General features: G+C 42.6%; 2 protein-coding genes across 7 annotated transcripts in view; one reads left to right on the top strand and one right to left on the bottom strand.

The window, feature by feature from the left end:
• Positions 1 to 922: 922 nt before the first annotated feature.
• On the bottom strand, positions 923 to 6,371 carry LOC100196515 (Leupaxin). 2 transcript variants are annotated; one of them, XM_014169278.3, is made up of 9 exons: positions 6,262 to 6,371; positions 3,495 to 3,586; positions 3,321 to 3,391; positions 3,077 to 3,179; positions 2,383 to 2,664; positions 2,066 to 2,239; positions 1,848 to 1,929; positions 1,561 to 1,709; positions 923 to 1,359 (listed from the first exon to the last, which is right to left on the bottom strand). In XM_014169278.3, exons 1-9 carry the CDS (start codon positions 6,272 to 6,274, stop codon positions 1,093 to 1,095), a joined length of 1,233 nt encoding a protein of 410 aa, XP_014024753.1. In that variant the 5' UTR covers positions 6,275 to 6,371; the 3' UTR covers positions 923 to 1,092.
• A 12,639-nt stretch (positions 6,372 to 19,010) lies between these two features.
• LOC106584373 (F-BAR domain only protein 1) overlaps positions 19,011 to 25,565 on the top strand; it is a 42,369-nt gene continuing 35,814 nt past the window's right edge. For all 5 annotated transcript variants that reach the window (XM_082968044.1, XM_082968046.1, XM_082968045.1 and 2 more), the window contains exon 1: positions 19,011 to 19,161. The gene's annotated coding sequence lies outside the window, so the exon portion shown is untranslated. The remainder of the gene's footprint in view (positions 19,162 to 25,565) is intronic.

Here is a 25,565-nt window from a genome sequence, read left to right as displayed (position 1 = left end):
TTTCAATGAGGCATTCAGATGGTAACTCTTTTCCTTGGTAAGCCTATTCCAAACAAACACTCCTGTTCATTCCCATGAATACGTGATTATACACTGAGTGTACAAAACATTATATTGAGTTGCACACCCTTTTCCCCACAGAACAGCCTCAATTTGTCGGGGCATGTACTCTACAAGGTGTCGAAAGCGTTCCTCAGGGATGCTGGCCCATGTTGACTCCAATGCTTACCACAGTTGTTGGATGTCGTTTGGTGGAAGACCATTCTTGATACACACGGGAAACTGTTGAGCATGAAAAACCCAGCAGCATTGCAGTTATTGACACAAACCAGTGCACCTGGCACCTACTACCAGACCCTGTTCAAAAGGCACCTAAATATTGTTTCTTGCCCATTCACCCTCTGAATAGCACACATACACAATCCATGTCTCAATTGTCTCAAGGCTTAAAAATCCTTCTTTAACCCATATCCTCCCCTTCATCTACACTGATTGAAGTGGATTTAACAAGTGACTTCAATAAGGGATCATAGCTTTCACCTGAATTCACCTGGTCAGTCTATGTCATGGAAAGAGCAGATGTTCTTAATGTTTTGTACACTCAGTCTATGTCCACATGCAACACAGGACACAAAATTATTTTTCAATTCTTATGCGGATATTGCCTTGATGATCTGTGTGGGATTTTCCACATACTTTGTAAGTATGACTTTTTTCAGGTTAATTGATTACCTTATATATGAACAGGGTACAATTAGGAGATTTGTATAATTTGTATAAACTGTTTCAATATTCAAATTCAATCTCCAGCTGTCCTATGAACGTGTCTGGAGACAGACAGGCAGGCAGCGTTTCTCAGCCAGTCGAAATCATGAATCAGCTTTGTGTCGGGACTATATCTAGATGAAATAGTATGAATAAATTCATGAATATAAATGTTTTAATTAAAATATGTCAATCATTATTTGATTATGTTGGTAACCCATTGTATAAAAGTGATAATGCCCTCGAAGCATGGTTTGCCCGCACTCGAACCGGTGCCAATATATCCTCCAAACACTGGCATCTCGGACATTATCACTTGAATAAGTCTCACACAAACAGTTTGGTGTGGCAGGCTGAGCAGTAGGGTTTCCCTTCCTGCTCCTTGAACACCCCCTGGCTGAGTTTACGCAGACAGAAGGCACACACAAAGTGCTCAGGGTGGAACTTGCGCTCCAAAGCAGAGATGCAGCGGCCAGAGATGGGCTCTCCACAGCCCCCACACAGTGTACCCTGTCGGGAGTGGAAGTGCAGAGAGCACAGGGGACGACCATCCAGCTCCAGGAAACAACCATCGTTGAAGGGCTTCAGACAGTCCTGGAGGGATGGAGAGAAGGAGAAAGAGAGCACTTATTCTATCTACTTGATATAGTAGGCTTACTCTTTATTGGAGGTTGAGTAGGATTCTGATAATATCAGCACAATGTTGTATTGTGGCTGTTGGCTGTTCAAAGTTTATTGTCTGAGAAATGGTAGAATTTTCTAAGCCATGTGTGTGATCTGTGGTGAGCGACTCACTGAGCAGACGAAGCAGTTGGGATGCCAGGTGCCGTTGGCTGCAGTCAGGTAGTTCTCTCTCACAGGGTCTCCACAACCAGTGCACTTTGGAGCAAAGAGATGGTAAAAGTCTCTGTGGCAGTATGGCTTCCCGTCATTCTCCAGAAAACCTATGGCACATCAAAGGACACACACGCAAAGAGAGGAGTGGTCTCAGTCACACTGTGGTCTAGATCATAGGTTACCCTATAGGGAACAGTAGTAGTTGTAGTGCCATCTGTCAGGCAGATAGATGTGTGCTCCTTCACCTTCAACCCCAAAGAGCTCCCCACAATGGGAACAGAAGAAGTGCTCAGGGTGCCAGGTGCGGTCCATCGCTGTCAGGATGTTCTGAGAGAGAGGACAAAGAGCTCAGCATGCAGTGAGGTAAACCCAACGACAACAGATCTAGAGAGGAGATGAGTTGGTTTTGTGCAGTGTTAAATAATGGTGATAATACAGTCCAATCCAAAGAGAAGGAGTGTACCTGCAGAATGGGGCCCTTGCAGTAACCACAGCGAGGTGAGAAGAGATGCTGGTAGTCTTTCTCACAGTAGGCCTTCCCCTCCCTCTCAAAGAAGCCACTAGTCCCCAGCTCAGCCTGACACTCCACACATACAAAGTGTTCTGGGTGCCACACCTGGCCCAGGGCTGTGATCATCTGCCGAATAAAATAAAGTGGTAAGAAGAAAAATATACTTTGTTTCATGTACTGTCCATGGTACTTTTGACTGATCATCTTCGCCTATACTGTTATTTTGAAATCAAGCTTTTGTCTGGTTTTTGACAGCTTAAGCTGTTTACCTTTCCCACAATGACCTTGGCACAGGAAGCACAGTGGCCCTTCGCCACCGTTCGTACACCCATCTTCTCCATATCAGAGCTCAGGCCTCCCAGAAGGTCATCTATGGCGTCCGTTTTTTTCTTTGTTGATGCCTTGCGCTCCAGATCAGAAGTCTTAGGGCTGTCGGTGCTCTCCCGTTTCGCTTGTGTGTCCTCCTTTTCTTTCTTTTCTCCAACCTGGTTCTTTTTGACTGACTTCTGGACAAGTGGTGGTGGGGTTGAGGGAGGAGGAGGGTCTGGGAGCTAAAGATGAGAAAAAACTGTGTGTCCTCAAGACAGAATCTAAAACATGTTTTTAACAGTGGTATATCTCAAAATTCTATTCATTTTGGAGGCACTAGTGGTACTAAAGCTTCCAATATTTATTTAGTTTGCTTATACTGCCCTCTGCTGTCAGATCAAGTCAACTTCATTGAAAGACGGAATTGTATTTGCTTGATTCTACCCATCCTCTCTCCTTGCTTCCTTCTCAAAACCCATTGGATGAGAAGCCGTTGGATGGGAAGCTCAGAGGTCCCTCCCCTCTGACCTTCTCATACAATGGGTTTTGAGGGGGCGAGGAGAGAGGACACAAGGAATCAAGGAAATGCATTTGAGATTCTCCTACAGTCATCCTCTGTTCATGCTCTGACCGACATGATAGATGCTTCCTCACCCCCATCTCCAGGCCAAACAGCAAATCCTCCATTATGGAGTCCAGCTCTCTGGTAGCAGAGCAAGGACTCAGCAGACCGGCATCCACTGGAGCTGGTAACTCACTGACAAACACACAGAGAAAACCACAGATGAGCACTGCTATGCAATGGACAATGATACATCTCAGTCTCAGTACTATCTGTATGGTCTGACCAAGGGTCATAATGTATGGCTATCTGTGAGCAGACCTACCAGTGGCTCACCTGTATACATTGGTGCTATCTGTCTCATTTTCCTTTTTTGGAGGGAGACCAACAGGACAAACCTTTGAGACCTGTGGGAAATTCCACATAAAGCATAGAGCTAAAAGACACATCCAGTTGTAATAGTCGAACAAAAGACTAAACAACAACTGCTAGAGGTGATTTTGTCATTACCTGTCCATATGTGTTGGCTGTATCACTTTCTTTCTCCTGAGGAGCCGACTCTGGACCAGCTAAGTTGAAAGATAGCTCTTCTAGGATAAGATCTATAAAACACATATATGCTGTGGTATGGTATGGTACTACAGTATCAACCAGAATAAGCACTTCTAACAGACTTCCTCTGAGATGAGTTACAATGCCTCACTTTGTTCTCCTTTTGCCTATTGCGAGGTGCACCCATTGACCTGATGTGGTTGTTTCCAGTGGTGTAAAGTACTTAATTAAAAATACTTTACTGTACCTCAAGTATTTTTTGGGGTATCTGTACTTTACGTTACTATTTTTGATTACTTTTACTTTTACACCACAACATCGCTAAAGAAAATAATGTACTTTTTACTCCATACATTTTCCCTGACACCCAAAAGTACTAGTTACATTTTGAATGCTTAGCAGGACAGGAAAATGCTCCAATTGTCACACCCTGACCTTAGAGAGCCTTTTCATTTTTCTATTTGGTTAGGTCAGGGTGTGATTTGGGTGGGCATTCTATTTTTTCTATTTCTATTTCTTTGTTGGCCGGGTATGGTTCCCAATCAGAGGCAGCTGTCTATCGTTGTCTCTGATTGGGGATCATACTTAGGCAGCCTTTTTTCCCACCTTAGTTTATGGGATCTTGTTTTTGGTACTGGGCTGTATGCCCTACTGAACGTTACGTTTTCGTTTGTATTTGTTTTGTTTTGGTGTTCATTTAATACATTTAAAATGTACGCCTACCACGCTGCACCTTGGTCCAATCCTTCAATCAACGAACGTAACACCAATTCACACACTTATCAAGAGAACATCCCTGGTCATCTCTACTGCCTCTGATCTGGCGGAGTCACTAAACACTAAGACTTCGCTTGTAAATTATGTCTGAGTGTTTGAGTGGCTATCTGTAAATTAAAAGAACATGAAAAATGTGCTGTCTGATTTGCTTAACCAAATAGACTTTTACTCAAGTAGTATTTTACTGGGTCATTTTTCCTTGAGTTATTTTCTATTCTAAGGTATCTTTACTTTTACTCAAGTATGACAATTGGGGACTTTTACCACCACTGATTGTTTCATACAGTGCTGCTTCCTGAGGATATGATATAAGAGACGTTACAGACAAGATCCTCAAAGCAGAAGTGAAACTTTTGAAACTGATGCATTCTATGACTAACAAACAGTCTTATTCTGACTTTTAACTCACATGCTGACGGTAGCCTATGAAAGGGAACATTGCATATAACTATTGTATTGTGCTCATTGGCTTGGCTGATTTCTTTTGATTTTCCCATGATGTCAAGCAAAGAGGCACTGAGTTTGAAGGTTGGCCTTGAAATACATCCACAGGTACACTTCCAATTGACTCAAATGATGTCAATTAGCCTATCAGAAGCCTATCAGAAGCTTCTAAATCCATGACATCATTTTCTGGAATTTTCCAACCTGTTTAATGGCACAGTCAACCGAGTGTATGTGAACTTATGAATTATAAGTGAAATAATCTGTCTGTAAACAATTGTTGGAAAAATGACTTGTGTCATGCACAAAGTAGATGTCCTAACCGACTTGCCAAAACTATAGTTTGTTAACAAGAAATTTGTGGAGTGGTTGAAAAACAAGTTTTAATGACTCCAACCTGTGTATGTAATCTTCCGACTTCAACTGTACGTGTTCGTGAGAACCTGACCTTTCCACAGAGGGGTCATATTAGTGTGTAGCCCAAACTGTTCGGACGCTACAGACAGAAGTTGGCAGATCATCTGTACTGACTTCAGACGAGTTCCAAGACGCTTGTGGGGGGTCGTAGAGCAAATCGGAGGACACCATCGTGTTTTTCAGTCTCATCGTTCCATAGAGGGATCATAGTTTGCAAGCCAAACCGTTTGGACGCTACAGACAATTATGTGAGAAGACCGATTTTCAGGGTGTCTCATGATTTGACAAACAACGCTCTAGCTCTGTCACCTTTCACCACAGATGCGGAAGTGCGACATAGGCGGTGGATTGAGACACATCCTCTGCAAAAACAAATATGTTTTGTTTCAACTGATCGATTTACATGGGGAGTTTTGTATTGTGCTAATTAGATTTACCCGGAAGCGCAGACATCAACCTTAGGGTTAACCACTATTATTGTACACAGAATGAGTCTATGCAACTTATTATGCGATTTGTTAAGCACATTTTTACTCCTGAACTAATTTAGGCTCGCCATAACAAAAGGGGTTGAATATTTATTGACTCAAGACAATTCAGGTTTACATTTTTTATTCATTTCAAAATCTCAATTGAATCATTTTTTAATTCAAGCTGTAAAACAACAACATGTGGAAAAAGTAAAGCGGTGTGAATACTTTGTGAAGCCACTGTATATCCCTATCCACTGGATTTCTCACTAATTGAATGTGGTTGGTACTAGGTGACTTCAGTCAACAACCTCAACAATCCATCTGCCTATCAACAGAGAACTTTCTTTGCGATTCCCCGTGAATTTACATCAACAGTCATGTCTACAACAATACATTTTATACAGATATGATATACCCTATAATATCGATTAGCATGCCCAATGTAATGCACGCTTCATTCACCACACACAACAAAACATGTACATTTTCATGAGTATATCATTTTTATATTTTATTCGTGCTCAAATCTATTGATGTGTGTTTTTCCTTTATAGTTTGATCTATTGTGTTTTGTTTTATAACACAACAGCAGCAGAGGAAAAAAGTATACTCACCAAGCTCATCCATGCTTGCTCAATGTACTTATCAATGTGTATGAGCCTACATGTTCGGTTGTACGTGTGTGTGTGTGTGTGTTGGGTTACTGGCAGTTACTGTGGTAACCAGCCCACTTTAATCAGGTCGAAACTGTCATTTCCTTTTGTCAGTTTTTTTTTTGCAAACTTGAATTTCTCTTGGTGCACTGCTACCTTCCTGACGACACAGACTACATTCTAAGACATTTTCTACTCATATTCTTGAAACATATGATCTGGTGAATAGTTTAACACATTTCATTTGGTTTATTTGATGAGTTAAAAACATAATACAACCACACAAGTGAATACAAAGCACAAGTTGTATGTACACAAATGTTTTATCAATAGCCATCTCCTAAACGCTGATGGTATATGGGTTAACGGGTCAACTATAAATCTGAAAGATTAGAGGGCATACCCGCCTCCAAAAAAAATGGGCTAGGGGTAGATTAAAAAGTTTATTTGACTTTTTTCAAATAGGAAAGACCAGAGCCATGTACAGGGCATTCAAAAAGTATTCAGACCCGTTGACTTTTTCCACATTTTGTTATGTAGCAGTCTTATTCTAAAATTGATTAAATTCAAATTTTTCAACCTACACACAATACCCCATAGTGAGAAAGCGAAAACAGGTTTTTCGAAATTCTTGCAAATGTATTAAAAATAAAAAACAGAAATACCTTATTTACGTAAGTATTCAGACCCTTTGCTATGAGACTGGAAATTGAGCTCAGGTGCATCCTTTTCCCATTGATCATCCTTGAGATGTTTCTACAACTGGATTGAAGTCCACCTGTGGTCAATTCAATTGGTTGGATATGATTTGGAAAGGCACACACCTATCTATACAAGGTCCCAAAATTGACAGTGCATGTTAGAGCAAAAACCAAGCCATGAGGTCAAAGGAATTGTCCGTAGAGGTTCGAGACAGGATTGTGTTGAGGCACAGATTTGGGAAAGGGTACCAAAACATTTCTGCAGCATTGAAGGTCCCCAAGAACACAGTGGCCTCTATCATTCTTAAATGGAAGAAGTTTGGAACAACCAGGACTCTTCCTAGAGCTGGCCGCCTGGAAAAATTGAGCAATTCGGGGAGAAGGGCCTTGGTCAGGGACGTGATCAAGAAACAGATGGTCACTCTGACAGAGCTCCAGAGTTCCTCTGTGGAGATGGGAGAACCTTCCAGAAGGACAACCATCTCTGCAGCACTCCACCAATCAGGCCTTTATGGTAGAGTGGCCAGACGGAAGCCACTTCTCAGTAAAAGGCACATGACAGCCCGCTTAGAGCACCTACAGTGGGGGGAAAAAGTATTTGATCCCCTGCTGATTTTGAATGTTTGCCCACTTACAAAGAAATGATCAGTCTATAATTGTAATAGTAGGTTTATTTGAACAGTGAGAAACAGAATAACAACAAAAAAATCCAGAAAAACGCATGTCAAAAATGTTATAAATCATTGCATTTTAATGAGGGAAATAAGTACTTGACCGCTCTGCAAAACATGACTTAGTACTTGGTAGCAAAACCCATGTTGGCAATCACAGAGGTCAGACGTTTCTTGTAGTTGGCCACCAGGTTTGCACACATCTCGGAGGGATTTTGTCCCACTCCTCTTTGCAGATCTTCTCCAAGTCATTAAGGCTTCGAGGCTGACGTTTAGCAACTCGAACCTTCAGCTCCCTCCACAGATTTTCTGTGGGATTAAGGTCTGGAGACTGGCTAGGCCACTCCAGGACCTTAATGTGCTTCTTCTTGAGCCACTCCTTTGTTGCCTTGGCCGTGTGTTTTGGGTCATTGTCATGCTGGAATACCCATCCACGATCCATTTTCAATGCCCTGGCTGAGGGAAGGAGGTTCTCACCCAAGATTTGACGGTACATGGCCCCGTCCATCGTCCCTTTGATGCGGTGAAGTTGTCCTGTCCCCTTAGCAGAAAAACACCCCCAAAGCATAATGTTTCCACCTCCATGTTTGACGGTGGAGATGGTGTTCTTGGGGTCATAGGCAGCATTCCTCCTCCTCCAAACACGGCGAGTTGAGTTGATGTCTAAGAGCTCCATTTTGGTCTCATCTGACCACAACACTTTCACCAGTTGTCCTCTGAGTCATTCAGATGTTCATTGGCAAACTTCAGACGGGCATGTATATGTATTCTTGAGCAGGGGGACCTTGCGGGCGCTGCAGGATTTCAGTCCTTCACGGCGTAGTGTGTTACCAATTGTTTTCTTGGTGACTATGGTCCCAGCTGCCTTGAGATCATTGACAAGATCCCCCTGTGTAGTTCTGGGCTGATTCCTCACCGTTCTCATGATCATTGCAACTCCACAAGGTGAGATCTTGCATGGAGCCCCAGGCCGAGGGAGATTGACAGTTCTTTGTGTTTCTTCCATTTGTGAATAATCGCACCAACTGTTGTCACCTTCTCACCAAGCTGCTTGGCGATAGTCTTGTAGCCCATTCCAGCCTTGTGTAGGTCTACAATCTTGTCCCTGACATCCTTGGAGAGCTCTTTGGTCTTGGCCATGGTGGAGAGTTTGGAATCTGATTGATTGCTTCTGTGGACAGGTGTCTTTTATATAGGTAACAAACTGAGATTAGGAGCACTCCCTTTAAGAGTGTGCTCCTAATCTCAGCTCGTTACCTGTATTAAAGACACCTGGGAGCCAGAAATCTTTCTGATTGAGTGGGGGTCAAATACTTATTTCCCTCATTAAAATGCAAATCAATTTATAACATTTTTGACATGCGTTTTTCAGGATTGTTTTGTTGTTATTCTGTCTCTCACTGTTCAAATAAACCTAACGTTAAAATTATAGACTGATCCTTTCTTTGTCAGTGGGCAAACATACAAAATCAGCAGGGGATCAAATACTTTTTCCCCCCACTGTAAAGGAGAAACAAGATTCTCTGGTCTGATGAAACCAAGATTGAACTCTTTGGCCTGAATGCCAAGCGCCACATCTGGAGAAAACCTGGCACCATCCCAATGGGGAAGCATGGTGGTGGCAAGGACTGGGAGACTAGTCAGGATCGAGGGAAAGATGAACAGAGCAAAGTACAGAGAGATCCTTGATGAAAACCTGCTCCAGAGGGCTCAGGACCTCAGACTGGGGTGAAGGTTCAGCTTCTTAAAGGACATCGACCCTAAGCACACAGCCAAGACAATCCAGGAGTGGCTTCGGGCAAGTCTTTGAATGTCCTTGAGTGGCCGAGGCCGGAGCCCAGACTTGAACCCAAAGGAACATCTCTGGAGAGACCTGAAAATAGCTGTGCAGTGACGCTCCCCATCCAACCTGACAGAGTTTGAGAGAATCTGCAGAGAAGAATGAGAGAAACTCGTCAAATACAGGTGTGCCAAGCTTGTAGCTTCATACGCAATAAGACTCGAGGCAGTAAACGCTGCCAAAGGTGCTTCAACAAAGTACTGAGTAAAGGGTCTGAATACTTATGTAGATGTGATAGTTCAGTTGTTTTATTTGTAATCTTTTGCAAAAATGTCTAAAAACCTGTTTTTGCTTTGTCATTATGGGGTATTGTGTGTAGATTGCTAAGGAATTTATTTTATTCTATTCTTTTATTCTTATTCCATTCTAGAATAAGGCTGTAACGTAACAAAATGTGGAAAAAGTCCAGGGTTCTGAATACGTTCCGAAGGTACTGTATATGAACTGAATGTGTTTGTCAACAACAGACAGTATTTTTTTTGTATATATATTTTTTAACTTGGAGCCTAATCTGACCACTGTTACCGTCAATCTAATGCGTTCATCATTACACAAGGCTACAACAACAATAAACTGATGTCATAGGATATTTATTCAATTGGTTTGCCAGCTCCAGGTACAAATTCATTTGCAATGACTTCAGTGATATCTTCATTTCAACATATGGCATACATTAAAAGGCTCCTTGATGGCCATCTGAGGCAAATGTATAATTCTCCACATTTAGCTTAATGTAAGTTGAATTGAGGACTTTTCCCAATAAAAATAACCATGCTAGGGAGTTAGTTCCATAACTTCCATTTCAAATTTACACTCGGGCAGCCCCGAGACCCAAGAACTGAGCATGCATAGAGCACTTCGATTGATACCGTTTTCTTTAAGCAGTCAACATTAGAAAGCAGTTTAAACCACCTCCGAGCAGATTCATGTAGTGTGCTGTAATGTACCCAAAGTCGTTTTCCAGTGCTTTGTCTCCATTATTTCTTGATGTGCATCAGTTCAAGCTTGTTAATATGTTTTATGGAAAAAGGTTTGGAAACAGGTGTCTCCATAATGACAATCTAAATAGCCTACCTACAAGTGGTGAAAAGATGCTCTCTCTCCTCTCGCTCACGTGACTCAGTAGTGCTCTCTCAACACAAACACACACACACACACACACACACACACACTCCTCTGGCGCTCCCCACCACTCACTCACTCACTCACTCACTCACTCACTCACTCACTCACTCACTCACTCACTCACTCACTCACTCACTCACTCACTCACTCACTCACTCACTCACTCACTCACTCACTCACTCACTCACTCAACAACAGCCTGCCTCACTGCCTGACAGTCAGTAGCAGGTCACAGTGAAATATGTAATACCATGGCGGCTGCGGTTTAACTGAGAAATAGGCCAAAAACCCACAACCAATACATTTTCACACGCAAAATCGTTTTCAAAGTAGCCCAATTTAGCAGGAACATGGCAACACTGGGTGATGTAGTGTCCCCATGAGTGACAGAACACTGAGCCAATCACAGCGCAACTAGAGAATATTACCAACCCCTACGCTCTGTATTTTTTGCTTGCTGCCCCTCCACCACAGAAAGCACTGAGCTAGGCTGAAACACCTGCATTTTGGAGCTGCCTTACTCAAGAAAGCAAAGAGACCATGTTTGTATGCAGCTTTATTAACTCAATATTTATTTATTGCATTGTTTGCAAACTGATATGTGACACGTATTAATGCCAAAATAACATGAAAAACAGGCAACAAATATGTTTTTGCTCAGCAGGTGGGGCTCAAAACAGGTGGCGCTCTGCCCCACCTGCCCTGATTGGCGGGCCGTCACTGACTGTGTCATATTTATTGTGATGTTAATTTATTATATGTATTCAATTGACCGGATGTAACATACCTCTCGAGCAGGGGTATTCAGAGCCTGCTGGTTTTCTGTTCTACCTGATAATTAATTGCACCCACCTGGTGTCTCAGGTTTAAATCAGTCCCTGATTAGAAGAGAACAATGAAAAAACCCAGTGGAACTAGCTTTGAGGTCCAGAGTTGAGTTTGATGGCCCTAGCGGTTATTTAAGTAGGTGTGTTTAACAGTGGTGAATGACCTGACGATGATGCAACTAGGATCGAAACTTTGTATTTTTGGAGCGTCTGATTAAATTGCCATGGGAGCATACCAGAGTTGAGGACATTCCTTTTTTCTTTGATACGTTCTTCTGTCCTACACTTGGATGTGCATATTTTCATATTTTGTTATATTGCTCACGAGTATACTTCATTGGTTGATCCAGCCTGGTGACTTGGATTGAATTATGTTATCCTTCCTTAACGCATCGGAAGTTCCATCCAGTTGACAAAATGATGAAGGTCTTCAATGACGCTGCCAATGCTAAAACAGGCTTTTGGGCGCTAGAGTCCTAAATCTATCTCAATGGGTGGCCCCCTCTTTTAGAATCAGCAAATGTATAATTAAATACACATTTACACAGTTAATCTTCCAAAATACATTATCACATGAATGTAGTCATCATGACCGTTTCAGACATTTCAGTTCACAGCTCTGCTGTGTTGTGTCTTGGGATCTTCTGTAATTTTGCTTAATAGCTCTGACTTTGCAGATGACTACTTTATTGATTAAAAGTGTACTCACTATGCCTGTGATAATATGTGGTTGTCCTACCTAGCTATCTTAAGATGAATGCACTAACTGTAAGTCACACTGCATAACAACAACTGCTAAATGAGAAAAATGTAAAAATGTAAATGTAGGTGTCAAAGGATGGGGGAAATCATTTAAACTGTCATATTTTGACACAAATAAATTATATGGTATTACAATAACTATAGTGGCCAGTGTAAAGTTAACATTGAGATATATTGTATCATTGGCCTCTTGCCTGTTGTTCATGCCAGGGCTGGTGGACCAGAATAGTGACCCTCTGACCATGGCGTCGGCATCTACTCCAAAAGCCGTCGGATGACAGTGGTACATGGAGATAGACGCGCGGCGGAGAAAGTCTTGAGCGCATCTAGGGTCATGCCTGCAGACCTAGGGTCAGCTGAAGAACCTGGGCTTCTCTTTGCACTCTGAGCTCGTCCACTACCTACTGCTGAGGTAAGACATCAGACCAGACTTGGCTGATGGTGGCACTGGTAACAAATGGCACACAATATTTATGGCTCATCTTTATTACACAACAATAACATTGGAGTAATGTTATGTTGGCTGTTATTAATTTTTGCTAAATTTCTTCCCCCTCTCTTCTCTTCAGCTATTTTTCTAAAGTGTTTGCCAAATGCTCAGGTAAAGAGATTTCCCCCATAACATACAGTTTACAGTTTCATTCATGTAAATATGTACTGTATGTGTAAGCCTGTTGCTTGAATGGTCCACTAGGAAGTATGAAAGGGGACATGGCTGCCTTGCTGACATCAAGAGAATCTCTGCATCACTACGTCCTATTGGTCCACACTCACCGGCAACAGTGCCCCTTCCCACCCACCCTCCAGTCTGGCACTGCCATGGAGAAGTAGGCAGCTGGCACAGAGGCGAGCCCGTCAAAGGGAGAGGCAGTGAAGCAGAGAAAGGGCCCAAAGCACTTCCCACCTCTAGAGGAGTGCCTCTCCCCATGTACTCAGGGGAAGGAAATAAGAGAACCCTCGGATGTGTTAGAGGCAGAACTGTGTCTGGGAAGGAGGACATCGGCTCTCACGGCAACCTAGTCAGAGTGGCTGTGAATAAGAGGGGGTGACATGAGAGGGGGACGGAGGCAATGTGGAGGGAGATATTACCCCTTCAGGTTCAACTAATTCCTCCTTTGGCCGTCTCTCCTTCCAGTTCTCTGCTGCCAATGACTAGAACGAACTACAAAAATCTCTGAAACTGGAAACACTTATCTCCCTCACTAGCTTTAAGCACCAGCTGTCAGAGCAGCTCACAGATCACTGCACCTGTACATAGCCCATCCATAATTTAGCCCAAACAACTACCTCTTCCCCTATTGTATTTATTTATTTTGCTCCTTTGCACCCCATTATTTCTATTTCTACTTTCTTCCACTACAAATCTACCATTCCAGTGTTTTACTTGCTATATTGTATTTACTTCGCCACCATGGCCTTTTTTGCCTTTACCACCCATATCTCACCTCATTTGCTCACATTGTATATAGACTTATTTTTCTACTGTATTATTGACTGTATGTTTGTTTTACTCCATGTGTAACTCTGTGTTGTTGTATGTGTCAAACTGCTTTGCTTTATCTTGGCCAGCTCACAATTTTAAATGAGAACTTGTTCTCAACTTGCCTACCTGGTTAAATAAAGGTGAAATACATTTAAAAAAAAAATTGGTTCAAAGGGAGGAGAGGAGTGAAGGAGCTCAAGAAGGAGAGCGTCACGGGGAGGCGTTGTCTTACTGTGAGGAGGACCAGGGGTTGTGATGGCGCAAGGCCCATGGTGACCCAAGAGGAGGCACAACAACCAGGATTTTTTGGGGCCAATTTTGAAACACAATACAACCACACATGTGGATACAGTACAATGCCATTAAAATCATATAAGATGACACAAAAAAAAGAAAGAATATGTATTTCCATTGTGGTCCTCATGAAATTACATGAAAACAAAATATACACAAGATTATAACATGAAAACAAAATACATCTCAAATACATCTCATCAGTAGGGAGGAAACCGTAAAATGAATCAAATAGATTACCATGTAATGTTCATTGAAAACAAGTATACTTTCTTTAAGCCTGTGCAGTTTTAAAGCATTTTGACTATAAATCATTTCTTAAGGTTTATCTTAAAACTCCCTAGCGTAGGGGTGGCGAGGAGACGGTGGACTGGACAACCATCAACTCTGGAGAGAGCAACTCAACAGGTTCATTAATAAGAAATGTTATTGTCACGGATCTCTCTGGAACTTTCATTACGTACACCTGGCCCCTCTTCCCAGTGATTAGTAATTGTATAAGTGTGCCCTTGGTTTACCAGTGTCCTGTTGATTATTGTTACAATGTCCGTTGGTTCGTGTGAGTACCTGTGCTGGGTGTTTTGGCTTTCGTGCCATTGTGGATTGCGCAGATGATTATGGGTCTCGTCCTGTGTGTTAATCATTGTGTGCTTGTTATTTATTCAAGGTACTCCTCGCTCTTTTGTTTGGGTTTCTACCCTGTGTTTTGTATAGTGTTTGCTTGGTCTTCTATACAAATACTTTTTGAGATCAACTGAGACTAACCAAAGAGTTTATCAAATTGAACAACTCCTGTTTAATTTACGTTTTGAAAAGAAAAGGGGAAAAAATGAAAATTTGGCAAATCAATGACTACTTTTGAAACTGTCGATGAAAACCTGAATGCTTTGTGAACAATGCTACATAGTTCTTTAGAAAAAAAAAAATAACAATACATTTCGAATGAAAATAAAAAGATAACCCTATAAGTAAAAAGTTGACTCTAAAAAGTGCCTTTACACGGCACGCTGTAATTTGGGTATAATAAAAAACCCTATTACACATTCCTGCGCCTGTCTCCCGAATCATTCATACCGACGTGACAATTATCTAGAATTTCCTGATTAGTTCTGAAATGCCAGTGTTGAGTCAATATCACTATGTTGTTTGGTCATATCCAGGAAACGAGAATACACAGGAAGCTTCAGCGGCAGGAAGTGACACAATGCCAGCAGAGTCCTTGGAGTCATAACTGGATTGGTAAATTTGAATAGTTTGCTTCATGCACAACTCCTTGCATGTATTTGTTGTTCACCCTTCACCCAGCAGGTTTTAATGACGCGATTTATTTAATCATCCAAGAAGGAAATAAAATGTGAATGAAAATGTTGAAAAAATGAATGACCACTTTGTTGCACTTCATAGTGATGTAACTGTAGTACAGTTGTGGCCAAAAGTTTTGAGAATGACACAAATATTAATTTACACAAAGTTTGCTGCTTCAGTGTCTATAGATATTTTTGTCAGATGTTACTATGGAATACTGAAGTATAATTACAAGCATTTCATAAGTGTCAAAGGCTTTTATTGACAATGACATGAAGTTGATTCAAAGAGTCAGTATTTGCAGTGTTCACCCTTCTTTTTCAATACCTCTGCAATTCGCCCTGGCATGCCGTCAATTAACTTCTGGGCCGGATCCTGACTGATGGCAGACCATTCTTGCATAATCAATGCTTGGAGTTTGTCAGAATGTGTGTGTTTTTGTTTGTCCAACCGCCTCTTGAGGATTGACCACAAGTTCTCAATGGGATTAAGGTCTGGGGAGTTTCCTGGCCATGGACCCAAAATATTGATGTTTTGTTCCCCGAGCCACTTAGTTATCACGTTTGCCTTATGGCAAGGTGCTTCATCATGCTGGGAAATGCATTGTTCGTCACCAAACTGTTCCTGGATGGTTGGGAGAAGTTGTTCTCTGGGGATGTGTTGGTACCATTCTTTATTTATGGCTGTGTTCTAAGGCAAAATTGTGAGTGAGCCCACTCCCTTGGCTGAGAAGCAACCCCACACATGAATGGTCTCAGGATGCTTTACTGTTGGCATGACACAGGACTGATGGTAGCGCTCACCTTGTCTTCTCTGGACAAGCTTTTTTCCAGATGCCCCAAACAATCGGAAAGGGGATTCATCAGAGAAAATGACTTTACCCCAGTCCTCAGCAGTCCAATCCCTGTACCTTTTGCAGAATATCAGTCTGTCTCTGATGTTTTTCCTGGAGAGAAGTGGCTTCTTTGCTGCCCTTGACACCAGGCCATCCTCCAAAAGTGTTCACCTCACTGTGCATGCAGATGCACTCACACCTGCCTGCTGCCATTCCTGAGCAAGCTCTGTACTGGTGGTGCCCCGATCCCGCAGCTGAATGAACTTTAGGAGATGGTCCTGGCGCTTGCTGGACTTTCTTGGGTGCCCTGAAGCCTTCTTCATAACAATTGAACCGCTCTCCTTGAAGTTCTTGATGATCCGATAAATGGTTGATTTAGGTGCAATCTTACTAGCAGCAATATCCTTGCCTGTGAAGCCCTTTTTGTGCAAAGCAATGATGACGGCACGTGTTTCCTTGCAGGTAACCATGGTTTTCAGAGGAAGAACAATGATTCCAAGCACCACCCTCCATTTGAAGCTTCCAGTCTGTTATTCGAACTCAATCAGCATGAACTCAATCCAGCCTTATCCTCATCAACACTCACACCTGTGTTAACGAGAGAATCACTGACATGATGTCAGCCTGTCCTTTGTGGCAGGGCTGAAATGCAGTGGAAATGTTTTTGGGGGATTCAGTTAATTTGCATGGCAAAGAGGGACTTTGCAATTAATTGCAATTCATCTGATCACTCTTCATAACATTCTGGAGTATGTGTATATTGCCATCATACAAACTGAGGCAGCAGACTTTGTGAAAATGTATATTTGTGTCATTCTCAAAACTTTTGGCCACGACTGTACAAGGGAGAAGCATATGGGCATATGTTCAGTCGAAGGCAGAGAGAGATACTGTAGGTCAGGGACAAGGAGGAGTTGGCTTTTGATAGCAACAGGTGGCTTTTGAAGGTGTTTTCTCACACTTCCTTAATTTTCCAGATTGGATTATTTGACAAAAACCATTAAATGGATTTTCAAGTCAAAGATGCTGGGATGAAAGTCATGAAAGTGAACATAGTTCAAAGGATTCCTATCAACACACACTGTGCAATAAATTAAATTAATTTTCTTTCATTTGGTTTGGATTTTGTAGAGGAGCCAGCCGACAATGTTCCTCAGATTGTTAGCAAAAAAAGGTTTGTGCATTATCACTTAATTTATTTATATCTGTTTATTGTCCTCCTAATTTAATGTTACCATAAAAATAACACCAAAATCAACCTCACCTTGTGAGTTTGACGGCTGTGGGAAAGTCTTCTCCTCTCGGCAGTACCTCAGTGTCCAGCAGCATAGCTGAAGATGATCACTCACTATCTACTTATTACAGTCATCGCAAGGTAAAATACACTAAACTCCATTCTAGCTTATCGCACCTTTCGTTCAGCATCATATGAAGTACCAGCACTTCCACCGGAGGACACTCACCTGCTCTTACACTCCCTGTAGGGCCCTGTGTTTCTTCAGTCACATGGTCAAGACGAACTCTGGCTTTTGTCTTGAGATCAGAGGGACATCTGTGAGTTCTGTGCCCAGGTGTTCCACACCAATAGTCGCTTTCTCATCCACTGCCGCAGAGAGAAGCCTGTTCAGTGAGTGTTCTCTGTCATAGCAACAGCACTCAAGGACTATTTTTCAGTTTCTTTTATACTGAAAGTATACTCTAAACTTGTTTGATATATGTGTTGTGGTCCTTATGAGTGTCCCTCTGTCTATCCCGTTGCCTCACCCCTCTTCCTCTCTCCCTCTCTACCAGGTGTGAGGTGTGTGGCTCCACCTGCTGTCAGAAGGCCTCACTTCAACTGGCACATGAAAAAGAACAACATTGACGACAGCTACAAGTTCCCCTGCAAGGTCTGTGGCCGGTACTTGGAGAAGAGTCACAACCGCAAAAGCCACCCTAACTCTGACTAGACCTTGAGCTTAACCATCACACCCCCGACACTGAATCACCCCTCACTGCTCCCCTAGACCCAGCACAGCAGTGACACCACAGCCACAGCCAACTGCTTTATCCTTGGAGTGACATGAAACAATGAGGCTGTATTTTGCTCCACTTTTACACCTGTAAATATGTGTGGCATGTTAGTGTCCCTTTATTGACTGTAAATAATAGTCCTTTGGTCTTTTGTGACCCAAGTGGCCAGTAGGTCTCTATACTGTCCATGGACAATGTTCATACTGAAGACAAGCAGTCTCTTTCATTCTTATATGTGTTTTGGTAAAGAAGGGTAATGATTTTTATTTAAATAGGCAAGTCAGTTAAGAACAAAATCTTATTTTCAATGACAGTGGGTTGACTGCCTTGTTCAGGGGCAGAAGAACAGATTTTTACCTTGTCAGCTCAGGATTTGATGTTCAAACCTTTTGGTTACTAGTCCAACACTCTAACCACTAGGCTACCTGCCACCCCAGGAAGACTATCTTTTGGTTTTGCATTTGTATACATCTTTTACTATGCAGCTTTATTTATGAGGAAAGTATGTCGAAGGGAGGGGGAAAATAAAATGTTTGTTACATTTTGTTCTATGACCTTGCACGACCTTGAAAGACAAATGGCATTACACATTTTATCTATGAGGAAATGTGAATATATTATTATACCCCCTTTAATCTGGCTTTCAATACGTCCGTTTTATTGATGGAAGCCCACGTTGGCCAACACAGCCGTGTACAAACAAGTGGGCGTTATGTTTAGAATAATATTTTTTTCATCCAATTGGCGCATAGAAATTGTCGAAGACCCGCCTCCAAATGGTTGCTATGCCTACAACATCGCGCTCTAGGCTTGATTGACAAGTATGTCAACCAATAGGGACAGATGGGTGGGAATTTGCGCGCACACTGAAAACTGCCTAGAGATATTGTACCTCTGCCTACTATCAAATCACTTTGGGCATTATACAACTGTGGCTGGAGCTGGACAGGTGAATGACTGAAGATGGAAAATGTACTATAAAGGTTTTCCAGAAAAAAAATACAGGTAATGAACTATTATTTAGGCTGGGTCCTGTAAAATAGCTTGCTTTGTAACTAGCGCGGGGAACTGCATAATGCCTTGCCGTCTTCAGCAGCATGACAGAAGACAATGTAGAATTCAAGCTTGCACGCTATCAGTAGCAGACAACTGACAACGTTTTGACCTAAGCTTGCTGCCAACCTTTAGCTGGATATTGGTAATGTTATATTATTAAATGATCAGAAATATAGATTGAGGTTTACTTGTTATATTTGCTAAGTAGACCGTTTGATGGCTAATTATGGAAAACTACTCAGGGTTAAGTGCCATGCTCAAGGGCACATCGACAGATTCCGGTGACTGGCTCAACGCTCTTAACCGCTAGGCTAGGCTACTTGCCGCCTCATCAAATGTATTATATTTAAAGGTAGCGAAATTAGAGACTCGGCTAATCGAATGCTTTGACAATGTTTATTTTGATCATGTGAAACTTGTTTGATGATGTTGCTGGTTGGAAGAACTAAAAGTCACCTCTGACTGTCACTGTTTTGGTGTTTTTCAGGGGGGTTAACATTTTATTTTTATTTTTTTACTGTGTGTGTGTGTGTGTGTGTGTGTGAGAGAGCGAGCGAGCGAGAGTATATCGCTTATATTCTTCTTGGTAGAATCATATCCTCCTGGGATAGTCCAAAATTTCAACAGCAATCAATGACCTCAGAGAGACTTATCTAATGACCATGATGTTGATGTTGATAAAAGGTCTATAAAGTTACTGTGACTTAAAAACCGTTCCAGAAATTGCCAGGTTTTCTATTTAGCATTGTATGGAATACCCCGTGTAACATTTTCATTTTAAATAATCATGATAGTGTATGTAAAATTCCACATTGACACCTGTTCTCCAATTGTGTTTTAACCTACTCAAAGTAAGATATATATATATATATATATAATGCCAATAGCTGTTATTCTAAAGCAACTAGGCTTATATGAAAATGCTGTAGGAGAGGTTGATGAATGCACACTTGATGTTGTTTCTTTATTCAGATTGCAATCTACATGGTTTTCTAAACAGAGAACAGAACTTCATAGAGACAAGTTTCTTGATCGGTGTTGAAAAAGTAATATAAGTACTGATATTGAGAGGTGAAGAAAACCCTCCCTTATGTCTTGATCAAGTGAAACCCTCTACTCTGCTAGTGCTGAGTGGTGAGAGAGCATAGTGATTCATGGATGTGTGGGTGGGACTGGGAATGAAGAGATGTGAGGTGGAGAAGTTTCAATTAGATTAAGAAATATATACCAACTTCATGGCCTCTTGCCAGTTGACTTCATGAGTAGTTGAGTATTTAGTTATGTATTCCGCAAAGCATTTTATCTTTCAAAAAAATCATGTTTATTTATGAGTTGCACTCTGAAAGCTTAACCTACCTTTCTGTCTCATCTCTATTAACTTTTCATTATGGAGAGGCAGATATTCACCTGATAATCATAGTGGGAAATATGGGTGGGTTGAGGTCCAGTTTCTAATCAGGTACCTATTGAAGCCAGCTCAACATCCCTTAACTCAGAACCTCTGCATCTGAAATCATAACCATCCAGTCGTTCTGGAGGGGTGAGCTGAGGTTGTGTGGTGCTTGCTGCTGCTGGTCCCAGTAGGTAGGCCCTTACTGCTGGAGATCACACTGAGCTTAAACAGTGGAGGCTTTTTCCCCCGCCAGGCCTGTTGATCTGGGGCCAGGCAGGCACCTTAGCAGCCTCTCTCTACCCGCTGCCATCATCAGGTCCCTGCTAGCTCTCCTCCCAGAACAGAGACACATCTGTAGCATGCCACAATTACAGCACATTTTTCACCGTCAGATACTATCCACATCACTCAGCCTTGCCTCGGCCCCTAAAAGGCTGCGATGTGGGGAGCAGCAAGGAGGGAGAGAAGAAAGGCAAGGCCAGGGGGAATAAGAGTCCTACTTTGCATTTAGATTAGAATTGACTGTCTCGCTCTGTATTTTGCTGTTGATTAGCCTAAAGCCTGATCAGAGCCTTCCTGCAGAGCCCGCCACCTCAGCCTGCGAGGAGAATACCATATCAATATAGGGGGGCTAACTCCGCTCTGCAATCAGAGCACTCAATTCTATCATTTTATGGCGCTGGGGAAAAGAAGCTTATCACTTGATCCTTAACTAGAATCCTTAGTTGCTACATACATTTTAGAAATGATAAATTAATCATATATATACCCATTGATTCTTTAAGAATATAACTTATTAATGTCTCATGAACTTTATTCAACTGTCATACCCCATCAGAACCCCAAAATGTAAGCTTGTTTTATGCCAATGTTTGTAAACAACGTAAATGTAAACAAACACTGTATAGCCTCAAAACATGGTGAAAATGATACATTTGATCAGTCCTTAGTATTTGGTATTTTATGAGGATCCCCAGCGTCTTTCTGGGGTCCATAGCTTTGTCTATGAATTTGAGAGTGGTTACATTTCCCCAACTCCTATCTTTTTAGTGAAATGGGGAGAACGCTTTATTGTTTCAATTAAGGATTCTAGCTTTAAGGATTTTCAGTCCTCATGATTTAGCTGGCTCCCTCTGCCCTTGCAGCTGGCCCATACAGTATAGTATGGTGCTACTGTTGTTGGTGGTGAATTAATTATGGAGATCCCCTGCCTGTAATGTAAGCTACAGAGCTGCTGGCCGTGGACTCCCTGGATCTTGCCAAGCAGGGCAGTGCCTGAGCCTGTGTAGCCGGTGGCCATGCTACTAAGCATAGGGTCTCTAGCAGATGGATCTCTCTGGCCACGAGTATCCACCGTGGGGCTGGCTGCAGGAACAGACCTCTCTATGTTGGGTTACGGGTTCACTTCAAGCTGTGCTAAGTGGACCAGTGATAAGTGGAGCTCAATAATAGACTTTCCCAGGTCGAAATGCATCACAGGTTGTTGACATGGTGACTGACTACTGTGACGTTAGATCTATTTTGTGGAATTCCAGATAATATGGGATGTTTGTGTTGCAGTAGGAAAGGAGGAGACTTCTGATGTTGTTCAGCACCTTGTGTTACCATTCATGTTTCTAATCTGGGTCACTCAAAAGCACATGGTGACCCAAAAGAGAACCATGCTGAAGGAGATGAGATGGTGCCTCTTATTTTTTTTTTCTGGTTTCTGTTTTGTCATCTCAATTAGCAGCTGGACTATGGAAATGTATTCTTACCTAATCGATTTGTATGATGTTTTGTTATGCCATGTTCAGACATCCATTCTGAATGGACTGCCAGTGCTCACCATGCTGTCATGCTCTACTCAGTGCTGGGTCTGTGCTGGAAGTGATGCTTGGCAGGCTGGCTCCTTGTCATAGACTGTACTGGACTGCACCGTATGCTACAGGGAAAACAACACATTCAGCTCCAAACAATGAGGTGCATGGAGGAGAGCATACTCAGGTTCTGCCTGATTATTCTTCTGCTGCCTGGGTAGAGGAGGGAGAGAACATTTGACACTACCAGAGGTTTGTTCATATGTACAGCTTGATGGTGTTGACGTCCAAATTGATGCAGCAACAGCACATTACATCAAGCCAGTGAATAGGGAAATCAATGATTGCATGTAGGCTACGTTTAATTGCAATTCTGATGAACATGGGCCTTTGTGCTGAGACTGTTCTGATTAACATAGGCTTTGTTGAGAGTGCCATCCTGGCTTCATTAGGGAATGCATCGGCGACATTGTCCCCACAGTGACGGTTCGCTTCTTCCCAAATCAATCTGGATTAACACTGAGGTTGGCACTAAGCTAAAGGACAGGGCTACTGCACACAGGGCTAACCCAGACAACCCTTACGCAGGGGCCCCATCTAAATCAACGATGTTGCAGTGGAGCGGGTCGAGAGCTTCAAGTTCCTCTGTGTCTAAATCACGAAAGACTTGGTACACACACAAGTGCACAGTCGTGAAGAAGGTGCCTCCTCCCCTCAGGAGGTTGAAAAGGTTTGGTATGGGCCCTCCAAATCCTCAAAGTTCTACAGCTGCACCATTGAGACCATCTTGACTGGCTGCATCACTGCTTGGTATGGCAACAGCACCGCCCTCGATCGCATGGCGCTACAGAGGGTGGTGCAGACAGCCCAGTACATCACTGGGGCCGAGCTCCCTGCCATCCAGGACCTTTCATATCAGGCTGTTTTGAAAGAAGGCCCGGAAAATTGTTAGACTCCAGCCACCCAAGCCATAGACTGTTGTCTCTGCTTCCGCATGGCAAGCGATACTGACATCAGTCACTGGTTTCATCAATAAGTGCATCGATGACGTTGTCCCCACAGTGACCATACGTACATACCCCAACCAGAAGCCATGGATTACAGGCAACATCCACACTGATCTAAAGGGTAGAGCTGCCGCTTTCAAGGAGCGGGACTCTAACCCTGAAGTTTATAAGAAATCCTGCTATGCCCTCCGACGAACCATCAAACAGGCAAAGAGTCAATACAGGACTAAGATTTGAATTGCAGTACACCTGCTGTGGCAGGGCTTGCAAACTGTTACAGACTACAAAGGGAAGCACAGCCGCGAGCTGCCCAGTGACGCAAGCCTACCAGACGAGCTAAATTACTTCTATGCTCGCTTCAAGGCAAGTAACACTGAAGCATGCATGAGAGCATCTGCTGTTCCGGACGACTGTGTGATCACGCTCTCCATAGCCAATGTGAGTAAGACTTTTTAAACAGGTCAATATTGACAATGCCACAGGGCCAGATGGATTACCAGGACGTGTACTCTGAGCATGCGCTTACCTCATCACTAAGTTAAGGACCCTGGGACTAAACATCTCCCTCTGCAACTGGATCCTGGACTTCCTGACGGGCTGCCCCCAGGTGGTAAGGGTAGGTAACAACACATCCGCCATGCTGATCCTCAACACTGGGGCCCCTCAGGTGCGTGATCAGTCCCCTCCTGTACTCCTTGTTCACTCACACCCAGACAGCCGTGAAGAGGGCACGACAAAGCCTATTCCCCCTGAGGAGACTGAAAAGATTTGTCATGGTTCTACAGCTGCACCATCAAGAGCATCCTGACTGGTTGCATCACTGCCTGGTGTATGGCAACTGCTCGGCCTCTGACCGCAAGGCACTACAGAGGGTAGTGCAAAAGGCCCAGTACATAACTGGGGTCAAGCTTTGTGCCATCCAGGACCTCTTACCAGGCGTTGTCAGAGGAAGAACCTAAAAATTGTCAGACTCCAGCCACACTAGTCATAGACTGTTCTCTCTGCTACCGCACAGCAAGCTGTACCGGAGCGCACCCCTTAAGCTGCTGCTACTCCCTGTTTATTATCTATGCATAGTTACTTTAACTCTACCTACATGTCCATATTACCTTGACTAACCGGTGACCCTGCACATTGACTCTGTACTGGTACCCGCTGTATATAGTAGAGGTCAACCGATTTAATCAGAATGGCCAATTTAATTAGGGCCGATTTCAAGTTTTCATAACAATCGGAAATCGGTATTTTTGGACGCCGACAATAATAATATTTTGTTTCACCTTTATTTAACTAGGCAAGTCAGTTAAGAACACATTCTTATTTTCAATGACGGCCTAGGAACGGTGGGTTAACTGCCTTGTTCAGGGGCAGAACGACAGATTTATACCTTGTCAGCTCAGGGATTCAATCTTGCAACCTTACGGTGACTAGTCCAACGCTCTAACCACCTGCTTTACATTGCACTCCACAAGGAGCCTGCCTGTTACGTGAATGCAGTAAGAAGGTAAGTTGCTAGCTAGCATTAAACTTATCTTATAAAAAAACAATCAATCATAATCACTAGTTAACTACACATGGTTGATGATATTACCAGTTTATCTAGCCTGTCCTGCGTTGCATATAATCGCTTAGGTACACGTTGCTCCAACCATAAACATCAATGCCTTTCTTAAAATCAATACACAAGTATATATTTCTAAACCTGCATATTTAGTTAATATTGCCTGCTAACATGAATTTCTTTTAACTAGGGAAAATGTGTCACTTCTCTTGCAACAGAGTCAGGGTATATGCAGCAGTTTGGGCCGCCTGGCTCGTTGCGAACTGTGAAGACTATTTCTTCCTAACAAAGACAGCCAACTTCGCCAAACGGGAGATGATTTAACAAAAGCGCATTTGCGAAAAAAGCACAATCGTTGCACGACTGTACCTAACCATAAACATCAATGCCTTTCTTAAAATCAATACACAGAAGTATATATTTTTAAACCTGCATATTTAGCTAAAAGAAATCCAGGTTAGCAGGCAATATTAACCAGGTGAAATTGTGTTACTTCTCTTGCTTTCATTGCACGCAGAGTCAGGGTGTATGCAACAGTTTGGGCCGCCTGGCTCGTTGCGAACTAATTAGCCAGAATTTTACGTAATTATGAC

The sequence above is a fragment of the Salmo salar genome, chromosome 23 (assembly GCF_965601325.2).
Source record: "Salmo salar chromosome 23, fSalSal1, whole genome shotgun sequence".
Lineage (NCBI taxonomy): Eukaryota > Metazoa > Chordata > Actinopteri > Salmoniformes > Salmonidae > Salmo > Salmo salar.
Note: the sequence above shows the minus strand (reverse complement) of the source record. Positions and strands in the feature narration are given on the sequence as shown.

Coding starts and splice junctions, on each gene's coding strand:
- LOC100196515 (XM_014169278.3), bottom strand. Junction 2,665..3,076: donor TGTTTGGCCTGGAGATGGGG/GTGAGGAAGCAT, acceptor TCTCATCTTTAG/CTCCCAGACCCTCCTCCTCC. Junction 1,930..2,065: donor GCAAGGGCCCCATTCTGCAG/GTACACTCCTTC, acceptor CCTCTCTCTCAG/AACATCCTGACAGCGATGGA.